Source organism: Pteronotus mesoamericanus, unplaced genomic scaffold (assembly GCF_021234165.1).
Source record: "Pteronotus mesoamericanus isolate MK-2021 breed Mesoamerican mustached bat unplaced genomic scaffold, CSHL_Meso_final contig_557, whole genome shotgun sequence".
In the NCBI taxonomy this organism is placed as follows: Eukaryota; Metazoa; Chordata; class Mammalia; order Chiroptera; family Mormoopidae; genus Pteronotus; species Pteronotus mesoamericanus.
The window spans coordinates 4,043,015-4,059,595 of record NW_026555200.1 but is presented as its reverse complement, the minus strand read 5'-3'; the positions used below and the strand labels follow the sequence as shown (position 1 = coordinate 4,059,595).

General features: G+C 55.4%; 1 protein-coding gene across 1 annotated transcript; it reads left to right on the top strand.

Moving 5' to 3' along the window:
* The first annotated feature begins 9,304 nt into the window (after nt 1-9,304).
* Nucleotides 9,305-16,247, top strand: MIIP (migration and invasion inhibitory protein). Its single transcript, XM_054579667.1, is given in 10 exon segments — nt 9,305-9,352; nt 11,077-11,270; nt 11,491-11,799; nt 12,235-12,319; nt 13,591-13,699; nt 13,778-13,830; nt 14,489-14,618; nt 14,766-14,862; nt 15,768-15,899; nt 16,161-16,247. Coding segments are annotated over 9 exon segments (1,035 nt in total). The 5' UTR covers nt 9,305-9,352; nt 11,077-11,237.
* The last annotated feature ends 334 nt before the right edge of the window (nt 16,248-16,581 follow it).

The window sequence follows — 16,581 nt, the reverse complement described above, 5'->3', positions numbered from 1 at the left end:
CGCCCACACTAGTTCCTCGCCCTGCCCCCCGCCCCTTCGCCTGCTGCTGCAGGAAGATTTTAGTGGCTCGTACCCCCTAAAGAAGGCTTGTTAAATGACGACCGTGGACAGCATGGCACTGAGGAGCTGGGTCGAGTCTTCTCTCTGCTTTGTTGGGGCCGCCTGATCGGGTCCCAGAATCTCCAGCATCACGAAACGCCTGCCTGGAGCCCTCTGGGGCGTCGGGCACACGCCCCTGCTCCGGCCAACACTACAGCTGATTCGTGCGTCCCTGTGCTCCCTGGGCCCTGGCACACCTGCGGGAGGGCCCCACCTCAGGGGGCGGTTGGCTTTTTCCCGATTGCATTGGCAAGGCTCTGTCCCGGAAGCACTGTGGCTTGTGTCAGTTCAGCCCATAAGCTTTCACGCTCTGTCCCGTGGGCAGAGCCTTTCAGATGCACCTTGGTGGTGGGGCTCCTTACGGGCGCTCTGGGCTGTGGGCGAGGTGGGCCCTGTGCCATGAGGGGGAAGAAAGGTGCTCTCACCAGGTGGTGAGAGCAGCTCCGGGGCGCTCGTCTGTGGAGGGCTGTCTCCCTGCCGATGCCGGTGCTGTCCGAGGGCATGGCTGTTACCGCGACAAGGAGGGACGGGCACCTTGCTCTTCATTGCATCCCTTGTTCTAGTTTCGGTCCTTGGCCTGCGTAATCTGGTTTTATTATTAGCGAAAGAAGGTTTGGTCCTGGTCGTCAAAGGATGTGGGAGAAGGAAAGATGGTAGAAGGAAGAGGATGTTGGCAGCGGGCTGAGAGGAGGCCCCCTTCCGGGATGGCGGGAGAAGGTGGAGGCGGGGCAGAGCGGGGCCTCCGTTTGACCTCACTCTGCAGGGCTCACGGGGTCTGAGAACCCACTAGCTTGATTGCATCCCTCTTATGCCCTTTAAGAGTCGTGTCCCTATCCCGGGCTTGGTCCAAGCCGCCCTTGGCTACCTGTCCTCTGGACCCAGTCTCCTGTGCCATCGCCACTGCATTTGGCCAAGAGACCTGGGACCTGGCCTCCCGCCCTCCCCAATCTCCGGAGCCTCCGACTGACATGCACGTGGCCTCTTGTTAACTCTGAATGTTTTCCGTTGTTGGGTTTAGGGATTGTTGGTTAAAGAGGGGGCAGGTTCCTGTCTCCAGTGTGTTAACTGTGCAGGCAAACCGCCTCTGGGGACAGCCTTTGCAGCACAGTTCGGAGAATGTGCTAGAAACAAGCAGCCTCTTCCAGCAAGAGGCGGGGCTTAGGCAAGAGCTGGGGTTCGCCCTGCTCTTTGGAGCCCACCCACTCTCTGGCCTGAGGACGTGTGCACACGCAGGGGCCTCCTCTCCAGGTCCCGCTCATCCTTCAGAGCCTTGGTCTGCCCTGTTGTGAGGAACGAAGTGATGGACGTTGCCCAAGTTGGCACATGGTAGGACTCACTGAGCATTTTTCAGGCCCAGGTGGCAGTCACCTGCAGCGTGTCAGGGGAAATCCTTGTCACACAGTTCCAATGAATTTTGTGCTTTTTGGAAAAAAAAAATTATAACTAAACATGAATTTTTTTTTAATGTAGCCCCTGGGCAATGAATGGGATTTTGAGCTTATGCAATCAGTAATATGAAATCTATACCACTGATGGAGAGACTTTCTAAAAGAAATGTGGCAAAAAACACTTTAATGCTGCTGACTTTGTTCTCTGTTTTTATGTTTGTTTGCTGGAGTGCAAGACATGTATTTAAGGTGATATATTTGCCTGAATTACTCCTGTATCTTTGCTGATAATATTGGAAACTAAAATAAAACTGGTTGGGAACCCTTTGTGGGATCGTCTCGGTTTACTGTTCTTCTGCAAACTCTGACTTAACTGAGTCTACAGATTAGTATTTTAAAATGACCTTAGCTTGGTTTAGGGGAAGTTCGCTCTGTAATTTGCCTGCAGGCTCCTCCTCACCCTTAGAAGGAATCTGACACTCTCGGAAGAACTGAAGGCGTAACTGATCTTTAAGAACCAGGAAGTCTAGAGTGATTTCTTTACAGATTTCACTGTATCTCTAACCCATTCATTTCTCTCTTACAAAGTCATGACTCAGACTGGTCCTCCCTGGCTTGCCTTCTGAGAACTTGGTTGTGACCTTTTCTTTCTCTTCTTTTTGAAGGGCCCTTGGTTCCCCCGGCCCTCTACCCTGTCCCCTGGGCAGTGGCACCGCCCGCTGCCTTCGCTGCTGGTCCCTTTCAGAGGCCTCCGCATCCGAGTGGGTGGCAGCCTCACCTCCCAGATTCCCAGGCCACAAACTGGGCATCATTCCAGACTCCACTGTCACATGCTATGTCTAAAGAAGTTTCATTTTTTTTTTTTTTTATTGATTTGAGAGAGAGAAACATCAATTTTGGTTGTTCCACTTCTCCCTGTATTCATTGGCTGACCCTCCCAGGTGCCCTGACTGCTGCCTGAGCTCGCGACCTTGGTGTATCGGGATGACGCTCCGACCAAGAGGGCTCCCTGGCCAGGGTGCATGTGCTGCCTCTGACCTGTCAGTTTCTGTATGCAGACACTTCTAGACCCTGACCAGTACTCCCCCCGCCCCAACCCCCAAAACAACCACTCCTCTCCCCCAGGTTACTGCCACCTAACGCGGCCCCTCCTCCCACCCTGGCCCTCCCGTGTTTCTGCCCAGGCAGCAGCCAGAGTGGCCTTGACATAGATTTCAAATAGAACTCAGGTCATGTTGCATCTCTGCTCGACACACTGCTCTGGGTCCCTTTCCACCCAGAACGAGGCTCAAGTCCTGGCAGTGGCCTTTCCAAACCTGTACCGCCTCTGGCAGCCCCTCACTTCGCTGCATCTGCCTCGGCCACACCAGCTCCTTGCTGTTCCTTGAAACTTCTCAACATACTTCTCCATAAGGGCTTTTGCCCTGCCTGACCGTCCGCCTGTTCGAGACCTTGTCACGGCTAACTAACTCCTTTACCTCCAAGTGTGTGGAAATGTTACCTCATTCTCTGGGTCCACCCAGGCCACCTGACTTAAAATCCCTCCTTCCGTTTCCTGGCACTTCTGAGGCCTCTTGCCCTGCAATGTGTGTGATATGCATGTTTTTCGCAAGTCATCCTGTAACGTGTGATATGTTACAGGCCTCTACCTGCTAGAACGTAGGTTCTGAAGCGCCAAGGTATTTTGCCTGTCGTGCCGCTAGACGAGCGCTGGCACAGAGCCAGGACTCAGTAAGCACGTCCTGAAGTAGTGAGTCCTGTCCTGGTGACAGCCCACACATGTCACAGCCCTCTGGCAGTGGGGGACCGAACGAGTGCTGCTGGAAACCTCCTATGGGTGGTGCTAGGGCTTCCAAGTGATCCAGCCTCGGGGCCGGCGCCTGGGTGAGACCGAGTCTGAGGCCCAGTTCCCCCACGGCCAGTGGCCGTCCAGCTTATTTTTTTACGCTGACCCACCACTAGGAATACATCATGATCCAGTAAATGTACATATATGTTAGTGAAACCAAAATGTTTCAATCAGTCGTTACTCTGTCTGCAATCCACAAGTGTTTTCTCCTTAAGCAGCAGCTGGCTGGTGTGGCTCAGTGGACTGAATGCTGGTCTGCAACAAAAGGGCCGCTGGTTCGATTCCCAGTCAGGGCACATTCCTGGGTTGCAGGCCAGGACTGCCCCCCGTAGGGAGCGTGTGAGATGCAACCACACATTGATGTTACCCTCTCCCTCCCTCTCTCTAAAAATAAATAAAATTTAAAAAAACCAAACAGCTGTTTGCAACTCGCTGAACTCTTCCCCAGCTCCTGCACGATGATCTGTGTTGATCTGTGTGCCCGAAGGGTGTCCCACACCACGTAGCCTCCCTCACCCCGCACCGAATTCTTTATTCCCAGGCAAGGCCAGGCTCGCCCCTGCGCTTTCTCAACCCACATCATCTGTCCACTGAGTTCTTGAGAAGACTGAGAGGCTGGGAATGTGGGCCCTCCAGTCACAGTGTCACCACTGAGTCACACAGAGTGTGTGCTGGGCTTGTGTCTCTGGGCCATCCTCACAGATGTCAGCTAAACCCACTCTGTCCACCAGAGCAGTTTTCTGTCTCTGAGTCAGGCTCTTAGGCTGGACGTGAGACGGGCCAGCCTTTACTGCGTGCTCATCACGTGTCACGCTTCTGGGTACGAACCCAAATCCTCTCAAAAGCTCGGTCGGTTCTTCTCTGTAGAGATGAGGAAGCTCATGAATTCAGCAAAATACTATGTGCTCATAAGCATGGCTCTAAGCATTGGAGGTACAGCAGTGAATGAGGTGGATGAAAATCCCTGCCTTCACGCAGCTCGCACGCTAGTCGGGGAAGGCGGACAACAGGCAAAACCAGCCAGTAAAAGACTGTCAGGAGGTAAGGACTAGTCGACAAGGCAGGGAGGGGCGAGGGAGGGTGTAACAATAGTGCACAGCATTAAGTGTCATTGAAAAGACATTTGAAGAGACTTCAGTGAACCCCTGTGATTATCTGGGGCAGGGCATTCCAGGCTCGGGGGACCAGTATGTGCAAAGGTCCTGAGGTGGGAGCATGCCCAGTGTCTTCAAGGAACCAGAGGCAGACTGGGGTGAGGACTGGCCATTTCTGTGAGTGAGGCAGGGAGATTGGCGTTTTGAGCAGAGGAGTGGCAGGAGCCGACTTACTGCTTCTTAGGTTTCAGGCTGCTAGAGAGCAGACGGCAGATTAAAGATAGAAGCAGGGAGATGAGTCTGGAGGTGACTACCACATTCCAGGGGGGAGAGGGTGCCGCCTCGGGCCGCACAGGTGTGATGGAGGTGGTGAAAAGCAGTCAGGTTCTAGATGCCTTTTGAAGATAGAAATGATGCATCATCGTGGATGACTCAAGGTTTTGTCCTGAGCACACGGTAGGGTGGGGAAAGCCTCAGGGGCGCGGGTTTGGGGAGAAGATGAGGAGTTCCGGTTTGGACATGTTCAATTTGGGTTCCAACTTGGGGAGTTAGCAGGTGGACAGGGCCTTGGCCAGCGTTTCCCAGGAAGCTGAGGGCTCCTGCATGCCCTCATTTTGTTCTGTGAAACAACCCTGAAGGGAGGGAGAGAAGCCGCAAACAGACAGAGCCAGCAGGAGGAGGCATTATGGAGCTGGCTGCCACCAAATGGGACTGCAGAAGGAATAGATGGTGACTCCAAGAAGCCCCGTGAATGAGCCCCAGTACCATTTCCTGGGGAGGAGAAAGGGTGAAGGATTTATGCGCTGTCTCCTCTTCCATTGGCGGAAGACCCGCCCCATGGGGGAGTGGCTCTCCGCGCTGCTGGGTTGCATGCATAGGTGCTTGGGTGCTAACTTGGGGCGACGTAGATGGTGGAGGTGAGAAAGGTGTGGGCAGGCGTGGGCAGGCACGCCACGGGCAGGTTGTGCTTGCAGCTAATCACTCAGGGCTGGGGCAAAAGGCAAGTAAGGCCAAGAGGGGAGGGGTAAGTCCGATGGAACAGGGTCCCCTCCAGGGTGGTAGCCAGCACCATCTCTGCCGCAGAGGATTAGTGGTCCAAGCGGCTGGTCCCTGGTCCACCTCCATTCTAGATTTCCCTTATCCCGGTCTAATGCTGCCGTTGGTCTGGTTATTGCCTGGTGGGGTGATCCAGACCTTCATCCTTGGGGGTCTGAGCCCTTGTTGTCTTGCCTTGGTTAGGCTGTGATTGCCACTTACTGATATCATTGGGTACGGAGACACCCGAGGGTGTTTTTCCCACAAACCCCTGCCCCTTGCGCAGCAGCAGCCCTGACTCCTTACAGTGATTGGGATCTATTACCCACAGCGGTATGGCACCTCTCTTTGCCTGATGATCCACCAAAGACTAGAGGATGGTCTTATCTTCAAACTGATGGAACCTGGGACCCTACTGTGTTCCCTGGAAGAAGCTTCCCGCCCTCAGGCACTGGAACCTCCAACCCGTCAGTACCGATGTTTGCAGGGACAGGAAACAAATTCCATGAGTGGGTCGCTGGGAGTAATGGAGAGGGGACTTCTACTCCCACCTTCTGCTTCCTGTACCCACACATTCTAGCTGTAGGGGACACAGCAGCATACCTCAGCTTCCTGGAGAACAGAGCTGCAGGGGCTGGTCCCAGAGCTAAGCCTTTCAGGCTATACCACTTAGGTGCTGAGGTTTTTGGTAAGATCAGTAGATCCTTAAGTCAGAGACCCTTTGTCCCCAAATGGGTCCCTTGGTGTGAGGCAATGTGTAGTTACCGTGTGGCTCTATCAGGCAATCCAAAGCCCTTGGATGGAGGTGGACTTCACCCCCATCATCACGGCTCCTTCGGCCCTTGGGCACATTGTACCTACACTAGGGTGGCTGAGGGGAGGCTGCGTGACATCTACCAGCCATGTCATCCAGCCAGACGGGTGTTGACCATCTCCTCTGCAGTGGAGATTCTCCGATGGATTTGGAACACAAGACACAAAGATTCAATCCTGTGTGGCCTCTCCCATGGGTCATTTTTGGCTCATCTTCCTACCCTTTCCCCTATTCTCCTTGGCCCCAGTCTTCCCGCCTTTTTCTCCTGGACCCCTGAGCGCCACCCAAGTCACTGGCCACCGCTCAGGAGATTGTGCGTATTTGCTCCTGAGACTGTTCATCCCTCGTCATGAACAGATGACCGATTATACGGCTCACAGCTCTGTCCCTCGGGAGGATTGACCTTCATCCTTGCCCGTCAGGGCTACTCCCAAGAGGGTGTCATGGTAAGAGTGGCAGCTGTCCTTTTACAGCTAGTGCAAACATACTGCCAGGTTCTTGTGTGTTTACTGGTATCACATCTTTTAATAGCTTTACTGGGATACAGTTCATATAAACTAAACTGCACATATTTCAAGTGTTGTTTAAAATGTACAGTGTGCTCAGTTTGGCCACATGTGTGCATCTGAGAAACCATCAAAGATTCCTCATGTCCCTTCCTCATTCCTCCCCCAATCCCATCTGATCTTTCTATCACTAGATTAGTTTGCATCTTCTAAAGTTGTATGCAGATGGACATATACAGTATGTGTACTTTTCTACTTGGCATACCTACTTTGAGGTGCATCCAAATGTTGTGTGTACCAAAAGTGTATATCATTGTTATTGCTGAGTATTATCCATTATATGGAGGCACCAGTTTATTTATTTACCTCTTCACAGGTATTTCCATTTACAATATAGCTGCTGCGAACATTCACATGCAAGTCTCTTTGTATGGACAATTTTTTTTCCCCTTGGATAAATGTAGTGGGTGTATTTTTTTTTAAACAGCTTTATTGTTGTAATTTACATACCATAAGATTCACTCTTTTTTAATGTACAATTCAATCATTTTAGCAAATTTACAAGTTGTGTAGCCATCACAATTCAACTTTAGAACCTGTTCATCACTCCAAAATGATCCCTCCTGCCTGTTTGCAGTAACTTCCTGTTTCCACCCCAGACCCTGGGAACCATTAATGTATTTTCTGTCTCTATAGATTGGCCTTTTCTGGACATTTCATATAAATGGAATCATACAATATGAGGTCTTTGTGTCTGGCTTGTTTCACTTTGCATAATGTTCACAAACTTCATCTATGCGGTAGCACGTGTCAGTACTTGGTTCCTTTTTACTGACAGTTTCCATTGTATGGATATACCACATCTAGTTTATCCATTTGGGAGTTGATAAACACTTGAATTGTTCCTATTTTTTGTGTGTGGCTCTTATGAATAATGCTGCCAGGAACATTCATGTGCGAGTCTTCGTGTGGACGTGCTTTCAATTCTCCTGGGCAGATACCTAGGACTGAATTACTGGGTCATGTGGTAAATTTACATTTAACTTCCTAAGATATTGTCAAACTGTTTTTCCAAAGTGGCTGTACGACTTAACACTCCCACGTGTGCATCGTGTGGATTCCAGCTTCCCCCCTTTTTTGCCAACGCCTGGTATAGTGTCTTTAAATTTTCATACCGTAATTTTAGACATATAGTTATGTAGTGGTAGCACACTGTAGTTTTAGTTTACATTTGCCAAATGCTGGAGCACCTCTCTAAGGTAAGAGACAGATTGTGGCACTCCCATGTGGGGGACGGTGAAGGCTGATGTCAAAAGCCAGGTTAAGCGTTTGGCAAAGCCACGCTTGACAGCTTGTTATCTGCAAAGCAGAACAAGCTGGCAACTGGCAACAGCCGGAGCCCAGGGGGCTTGAGAAGGGAGTAGATACCCACAAGCTTCCGCTGAAGTCAACTGCAACTTTTGCAGAAGAAAGTTTTATCATGTAGTTAGCCTGGGACCAGAACAGTCCGTGCCCACAGCGTTCCCCTAAGCCTGCAAAACTCCCTTCAGCTTTATCTAACCAACCCCTATGAAATAAATGCGGAGACGGGTCATTATCATCGTCTCTCCATCAGAGGACAATGTCCCACCTGGCCCCCGCTTTTCTCTAAATTGTCTTGTATTGTGTCTTTGTGTCGTGTTGTCCTTTCTCAACCCCTCATCGCTCCCATTCAGGGACCCCCACTCCGCGTGGGTCGTGGCACTCCCACTTTCAAACACTAAGAAAAAGGGACAATACTTCGCGGCTTTTTTCTGCATCTGTTGAGAAAGCCATCTGATGGCTCTCTTTGTTAATTTGGGAATTATATTAATTTATTTAAAAATGTCCTGGGCAAGTCACTGCTCTCCTGGCCTCGTTTTTTGTTTTGTCTGTAAAGTGGGACAATAAATCACACCTTAAAGCACATTTACGAGGCTGCCATGCACTGACACATGGAAGATACCTGGCCCATAGCAGGCACTCCATATAAATTTACTCATGCTTTACAAACTGTATTCACATTTTACCCTGCCTTTCTCGCTCCGCAAGGTATGGGCTCCTCTTAATTTTAACCTGTCTCCCGGTGCCTAATACAGTGTCTCTTGGCACAAAGTAGTTACAATAAGTACTTGAAAGAGAGTATGAAAGAATTGGGAATCCCAGCCGCCGCCTACCCCGCTCACCCAGGTTATCCCACCGCGGGATCCCACTGCTTAGAAGCACTGTCAGGTCCAGGCTCCTAAACTGCCTCCCCCAAACAGCGTAACCTCCTGGCCCCGTCCAGACCAATCAGGGCCCGCCTCTTTCCGAAAAATAATTGATCTCGGGAGTTGACCAATCAGTTGGTGAATAACTCTCTCAGTCCCGCCTCTTTGTTGAAACTGCCGCTTCTGAACGCAGAGAAACGCTCACCAGCGACTGTCTTCACCTGACCAATCAGGGCAGCGGGTTCGGGCCCCGCCCCCCGTGGCGTCACGTAGTGTGGACAGGACGGAAGTCTTGGCTGTACCAGCGGCGGCCGCGGAGAGGTTGCAGGCTTCGGTGCTGTGAGTGCTAGAGTGGCAGGGCTGGGGGTGGGGGTGGGGGTGGGGATGGGGGGGTGCTCGGCAGGAGACCCCGCGTGTGTCCCCGCGTGTGTCCCCGCGTGTGTCCCCGCGGAGGGTTCGGGGGCCGCAATGGGAAAGATGGCTCTTACTCTTGGTGCCAAGTGGACGGGTCTCCCTTTCCTGGGGTCCCGCCCCAGCGTCCGCCGGCACTGCGTCTGGTGCTTTTGCTGCCCCAGCCTCTTTTTTGCACGTTGCCTTCCCGTTGCATTTGCGAGGCTTTTAGCTTTCCAGAGCGGGGCCGGAGCCGGAGGAGGGCCGTGCAGCCGTTCCCTTTAACCCCGTGCAGAAACGGAGACCCTTGGTAGGGCCCCGAGTCTCCGATCGCAGGAGGGCGGATCTGGCTCTTAGTTCCGCTTGCAGACTAGAGTCCCCTACAGAGTCGTCTGTAGTTGCTTCTCCTCTGTCCCTCCTTTCCCACAGGCGTGCCTGAGGGGTGGGGTGTCCAGTGGACGTCTGGCTCCTCTCCGCCTTAGCCCCTGCAGCCAGACGCTGAGGAGCCCCCCACCCCCGGTGTGGGTGGTCCCCAGGTGAGGAGCGTGGGTGGGAGGGCAATGTTTCCCAGAGTGCATGGCAGACTGGACTCGGGGTTCAAATGGGAGAGTGTTTTTGTTTTTGTTTTTGTTTTTTTAGATTGTGTTTACTTCTTAGAGGAGAAGGAAGAGAGAAAGAGAGGAAGAGAGAAAGAGAGGGAGAAAAAGATCAATGTGCGAGAGATACATCAATCAGTTGCTTCTGGCACGCCCCCAACTGGGGACCTGGCCCGCAACCCAGGCATGTGCCCTGACTGGGAATCGGGCCAGCGTCCGTTCTGTTCGCAGGCCAGCACTCAGTCCGCTGAGCCACAGCAGCCAGGGTGGGAGAGTGAGTGTTGAGGGAGGCTTTCTGGTCAGGGGAGTCTGGGCTTGGGGTCTGAGGGGAGTGGGGGGCCTGTCCCCCAGCCTGCAGAAACTGCTTCCAGAGGCCTCTGTGCATCCCTGAGCCTGGATCCCCAGGCTGGTGGGGGGTGGGCAAAGCCTGAAAACAGGAGGAGGCGCCGTCCCAGGGAAAGGCTGGTTTGACCATGGACCCTGGAGTTAGATTTGGATTCAAATCCTGGTTTTGCCACTTACTGGCTGTGTGACTTGGATGAAGCAAGTTGCTTCACTTCTCTGAACTTTGGTTTCTTTATTTGTAAAAAGAAAGGGCAGCAGGAAGGGTGGGCAGGAGAGGGGAGAGAGTCCCTTCAGAAGCCTGGTTTGCATTGGACTCACAAGTTACAATGCTTTACGTTTGTAGTTTGCAGAACTGCCCTAATTGTTTTCTGTAAGTTAAACTGGTCTAGTTCCATAGTTCAGCTTGTTAAAGGGGAATCGTTCTCTTTCGGCACATAAGGACACACTCTCTGGCCAGGTTAGTAAAATAGGCGCATATTGCATGCTTCCTGTGTGTCAGGAACTGTACTGAGATTTAACACACATTCGCTCATTTAATCTTTACGATAGCCTTATGAGATGTATACTGTTATCATCTCTGTGCGGCAGATGAGGAAGCTAAGGCAAGAAGAGGTTAAATAACTTGTTGAGGCTGCACAGTTAGCGAGTATCAGAGTCTGGGGGATTGGGACCCAGGCCTCTGGCTCCACAGGGCAGCCTCCTGAGCCCTGCATCATGCTGTCGTGACTTCAGGTATCAGAGGTGGGTCTGGGGGCACTCGACGGCCCAGGAGTCGGCAACATCTGCTGTGGGAAGCGGACATCTTGCCTGGGAAGGTGGAGACCAAGGACCTGGCGCAGCTGCGGCAGCTCAACCTGGAGCTCCTGAGGCAGCTGTGGGTTGGCCAGGATGCCATGCAGCGGTCGGTGGCCAAGGCGGCCGCACAGGTGGGTGTCCACCTCAGGAGCTCCTGGGGACGAGGGGGGCAGCTAACCCCCCAGCCAGGATCCAGACCTCCGGGGTCACTTTGCACAGTGTGCCCATTTATTGCTGATGAGAACACTGAGGTCCAGCGAGGGAAGGGATGCAGAGGCTGGAGCAGGCACGAGTACCCAGGCCTTCATGCCTAGCGTATGCCGGCTGGGTGACCTGGCCTCTCTGTTCCAGGCAAGCCTGGACTCCAGCAGCAGCTACGTTTCAGAGATGCCATCGTCCCAAGAGAGATCCTCAGTGGGCCCGAGAGCCTCCTGCCCGTGGGATGCCAGCCAACGTGACCCCTGTGATATGTCTTCTCCTGGCGGGGCCAGCTCGGGAGTGATCTCTCTGCCACTTGCCAAGTGCCAGCATCAGGAGTCCCTGAAGCGCTGCTCGGCACCATTGGGGGCTACCTCAGACTCGGATGACCCAGGACATTCAGCAGAGCTGGAGGCTCAGGCCCCGAGGTCCATCCCAGATCAACAAAGCAAGCTGCCCACGGTAACATGGGAGAGTGGAGCATCCGTTGATGGGCGCTTCCTTGAACCTTAGTTCCCCTGTCCGACAAGCACACTCATGGGGCAGCCTCCCTCGCAAGGTGAGAGGCTATCGGGAGATACCGTGGGGCGTGTCCAGCTCAGCCTGAGTGCTGGGTAAGCGGCAGTTGTTAGTTTCTCAGGCCGCACTTTGGGAAGGAGGCGATGAGCTGCATTATACAGGCGGGAAGACCAAAGTTCAGAGGCTGCGCTTATTCAGAGTCACGCAGAGAGGGGTGGGTGGGGGCCAAAAGTTTTATCTTTCAGCTCTCAAGCCCTCAGCTGAGCCCTGCAGCCCATGTCAGTATATAAGCTAAGACATAGCCCTTCCCTCCCTCCAAGCTGGGGCCTCATTTGGGCTGGGCCCACTGGCCTAATCCTTCCCTCCTCACCTCATCAGCCAAGAGTGACCTTCAGCAAGGAGTCTCCAGTGCCTGAGAAGAGCTGGCGCCTCAGGCCCTACCTGGGCTATGACTGGATTGCAGGTGCGACCCGCCCCATGCACATGCCTTGCCTGGGTGTAGGGGTGGGAGCCCCAGCTGGCCTACACACCTGCCTGAGCCCCCCGCCGGCGCTGCTGCAGTGTGTCTGACTGGCCCGCCCTTCTTGGTGAGCACCTTCTGTGCCATGTCTCCTCTGTCAGCCCCCGGCACGGTGACAGGCACAGACACAGTACTCAGCGAGTGCTCGTCTGGACTTCCCTATTGGGATCTCTGGCCCACCCCGCTCCTCTGAACTCCAGACTTGTATATCTGGCCATCTTCTCGATATGGCACCGTAGGTGCCTTAGATTGCTTTCACGTCCAAAATCAAGGTCTTGATTTTCTCCCCACCTGTGGTCTTTCTTGTCTCTGTAAATGACGATTCTAAGTACCTAATAATTGGTCAAGCCATAACCTTGGGATCTACCTTGATTTCCATCTCTCCTTTTTACATATGGCTTTTCCAGTCCATGAGCACATCCTTGTAACCCTGCCTTCCCCATATTCTAGCGTCCGACTACTCCTTTCCCAGGATACCGATCTGACAGTCACCTCCTAACTGGAACCCCTGTTTCCCCTCACCTTACAGCAGCCATAGGGAAACACTATAAAAATACGTGGCTGATCTGGCTGCGTTACTCCTTGTCCCCAAGCCCCCACTGGCTTCCCAGTCTCATCTCCTCCCCTCTCATCCCTCACTCCCCTCCAGCTGCTTTTACCTCTTGGCTGTTCCTCAAATATACTTCTGCCCCGGGGCCTTTGCACTTGCTCTGCATTCTGCCTGAGGTGTCCACATGCCTGCCTCCCTCCTTTCAGGTCTCCGCTCAGGGGTCACCCCCTCAGAGAGGCCTCCCTGGCACCCTTGTGCTATCAAGCTGGGCTCCCTGGTTCTGCTTCCTTTTACTTCCCGGAAGGCGTCAACCATTCAGTGTTGTATCACGTGTTCCTTTGGTGATTAGTTTGTTGCCACCACATTAGCACGTAAGCCTCATGAGGGCGGGGGCTTGTCTAGTTCCCTGCTCTTTCCTCATCACGTGAAACGTGGCCTGGCCCTTAGTGAGGGCTCTGTAAATATTTTTTGCCTGGACAGTTGGACATGCGTCAGGGTAGATGGACCCTGAGATGGAACCAGCAGTCACTGTGAGCAGAGGGTCCTTCCCAGGTCTTCGGGGTCTGGTGAGGGCCAAGCAGGTGGACAGGCGAGCCAGCCCAGAGCGTCCTCGTAGCCTCGGCCTGTGGCCACAGGGCAGCTCCCCGTGCTTTGCCCGCTTCAGGGTCTCTGGACACCAGCTCGCCCATCAGCCGCAAGCCCGAGGACTTCTTCTTGCAGCTGCAGGAGTTCCGGGAGGCCAACAAGGAGGAGTGCTTTCACCGTGACCCCGCGTGAGTAAGGGCTGGCGAGCCATGGGCAGGCCGCCCCGGGGCTCTGTTGCCGGCCGGCTTACGGCTCTCGTTCTACAGACCCCAGCTCCTAGGCCCCCAGGAGGGTGCTGGCGCCGAGGAGGACCATGAATGTGAGTGCAAACCCCTGCCGAGGTTGCGGGGCCTGGGGAGGCAGCTGGGTGCTGGGGACCCGGGGAGGGCAGGCGCCTCTGGACAGGCAGGGCGGGCGGGCCCTGGGGGGAGGTGGGGGCAGGGTCCGCCTGTGTCGCCCTGCCTCCCGCTCCCCAGCAGCCTCCGTTTTCTCCTCAGTGGCCTCGCTTCCCATGTGCCCCCCTCCCACACCCACCCTCTGTACCCATGTGGCCTGTGAGGGGTCCTGGCTTAGGCACGTGAGCCCACAAGTTTTTGCTGTAGGTGTGCATGCACATGTGTGTGTAAGGGGTGTTTGTGTGAATGCACATGTATGTGTGCCCTGTGCATGTGTTATTACAAATAACAGGCACATGCATATGTGCATGAATGTGCCTGAAACCATGTTTCATGTTTGCACACATGGCAGTTCCACATACGAAAGTGCCAGCTGGTGTGTAGGTGTGTGCACATGTGTCATGCTTGAGAAGTGTGTGTTCTGTGTGTGAGCACAAGTTTGTGTGCATGCCATGTGTGCGCATGTGCATGTGCCTGTGAGTGTGGTGGCGGGGAGATTGGAGGGGTCGGCAGGCCCTTGTGCTTGGGGGTGGCAAAGGACCTGGGCTGAGGGGGTGCTGCTGCTTCTCATGGGCCTCCCAGGTGTGTACTGTTACCGTGTCAACCGGCGCCTGTTCCCGGTGCCTTCGGACCCCGGCACCCCCTGCCGTCTGTGCAGGACACCGCGGGACCAGCGGGGCCCTGAGACCCTGGCAGAGCCAGCGCAGGTCAGGTGAGTGGCCACAGCAGGCAGGACACCTGGGGGCAGCCTTGGGGGCAGCGGGAGCTGACGAGGGGGTCAGCCTGGGGCCTACCCGTTTGAGGGAGGGAAGGATGGGCTCGGGGTGGTGGCCACGCCCCCACAGCCACCCCTGCTCAGGGTAAGCATCCCGCTGTCCATCCTGGACCCCCCGCACCGGTACCGCATCCACCGGCGGAAGAGCTTCGACGCCTCCGACACGCTGGCCCTGCCCCGGGTGAGCAGCCACGTGGGGCCTGGGGGGTGGGGGTGGGGCTGCCCCTGTCTGGCCCAGGGCCCCTGATGCAGCCTGAGGCTGAGAGAGGCTCAGGGCGGTGCCAAGGCCTCACAGCGAGGCTGAGCTCAAGGAGGACGAGTGCTGGACTCTCCGGAGTTCAGGCCAGGATGTCTCCGTCGCCTGCGCTCTGCTTGTTCCCTGGGGAGGTGGGGCACCCCTCCCACGCCCCGGGGTCCAGGAGAAGTGTCTGCCCACACGTTGGTGTAAATGGGCCCAGTTTGTCGAGCTCTTGTGTGCTGCTTGTGCAGTCCTTAGGGGCATTTTCTAGGGCCCCACCGCAGCTGAGAGCGCAGGCTCCGTGGCCATCCCACTTTACAGAGGAGGACACTGGGGCAGCAGGGAGGTGGCTTGCCCAAGGTCAGCCCAGTGGAAGAGCTGGGATTTGAACCCAGGTCCTTATGCTTTCATAGCGTCTCTCCTAATGCCCTTTGTGTCTCCGGGGTAGGACGGGGGTCAGTGGGGACCCCAGTCACTCCCAGTTGAGATTGGGGGAGCTGGGCCTAGGGGGAAGAGAAAGGGTGCCAAGGAAAGTCAGTTTGCTTGTCTCTAAAATGGGCACAAGATACTGTCCACAGGTTTGTGTGGGGGATGGAGCAGTTCAGGGAACGTCATGATGCCTGCCGGGCATGGGGCAGAGGCCGGCACACAGGCACACAGGAAGCGCTCCATCGGGGCCGTGGCCTTCCCCCCGCCCTCTCGGGTCGGGGCCAGCGCCTGGGTCAGCGGGGTCAGGAAAGGGAGGCCCAGTGGGCAGACACAGGCCCCTGCCCTCCGCAGGGGACACCGTGGCTATTTGGAGAGAGCCCTGCCCCACGCCAGGCGCCTGAACTCCTCGCTCTCCACAGCACTGTCTGCTGGGCTGGGATATTCTCCCTCCAAAGTCCGAGAAAGGCTCGGCCCCCAAGAGCCTGGACCTCTGGTCCTGTGTCGCCTCCGAGGCCCAGCACCGGAAGCTGATGGCAGGCCCTGCCCACCCGGTATGGTCCGGGTGCCCCGGGAGGACAGGTGCTGGGGACGGCAGAGTCCCGGGGCAGGGTCGGGGTGTCTCCCTGCAGGGGCCCGGCCCCCTCTGCTGGCCCTGACCCAAGGCACCCTTCCAGGCTCCAGCACTCCATGCTCGCTACCCCGTCCCCCCCAAAGAAGGACCCTGACCCTGAGATCGGAAGTGAATGAGGCTGGGACTGGGGTGACCTGCCCCCAAAGTGGCCCTCTCTGACACCTCCTCATTCACCATCCAGGCCCTGTCAGTGCGGGTCCCACCCCCCACCCCGATCTGGTCAGAACCGTAGGTGCCCCAGCCCTGCGCCCCCTGGCTGAGGCCCTGAGAACTGGCCACGTAGAGGAGGACAGTGCCCCGGCCGTCACCTCCAGCCTCTCCCCTCTGGCAGGGGGGTCCACGAGGGGAGCCCTGCCTGGCCTCAGCCGGAGGTGGACTGGGCCCCGCCCTCCCAGGCTGGGCAGGTGGGTCTCTGTCCCAGGGTCAGAAGGGGGGACTCAGGTGGGAGGTAAGGGCACTCTGTGACACGTTTGGAAATAAAGCTCAATGCTGTCTGCACTCCACGTTCCCACCTGCGCTGGGTCTGTCCTGCTGCTGCCACAGGGCCCAGGAGGCGCCCTGGCCTTGGCCTTACATCCCCTCACCTGGGGAGAGACACTTCC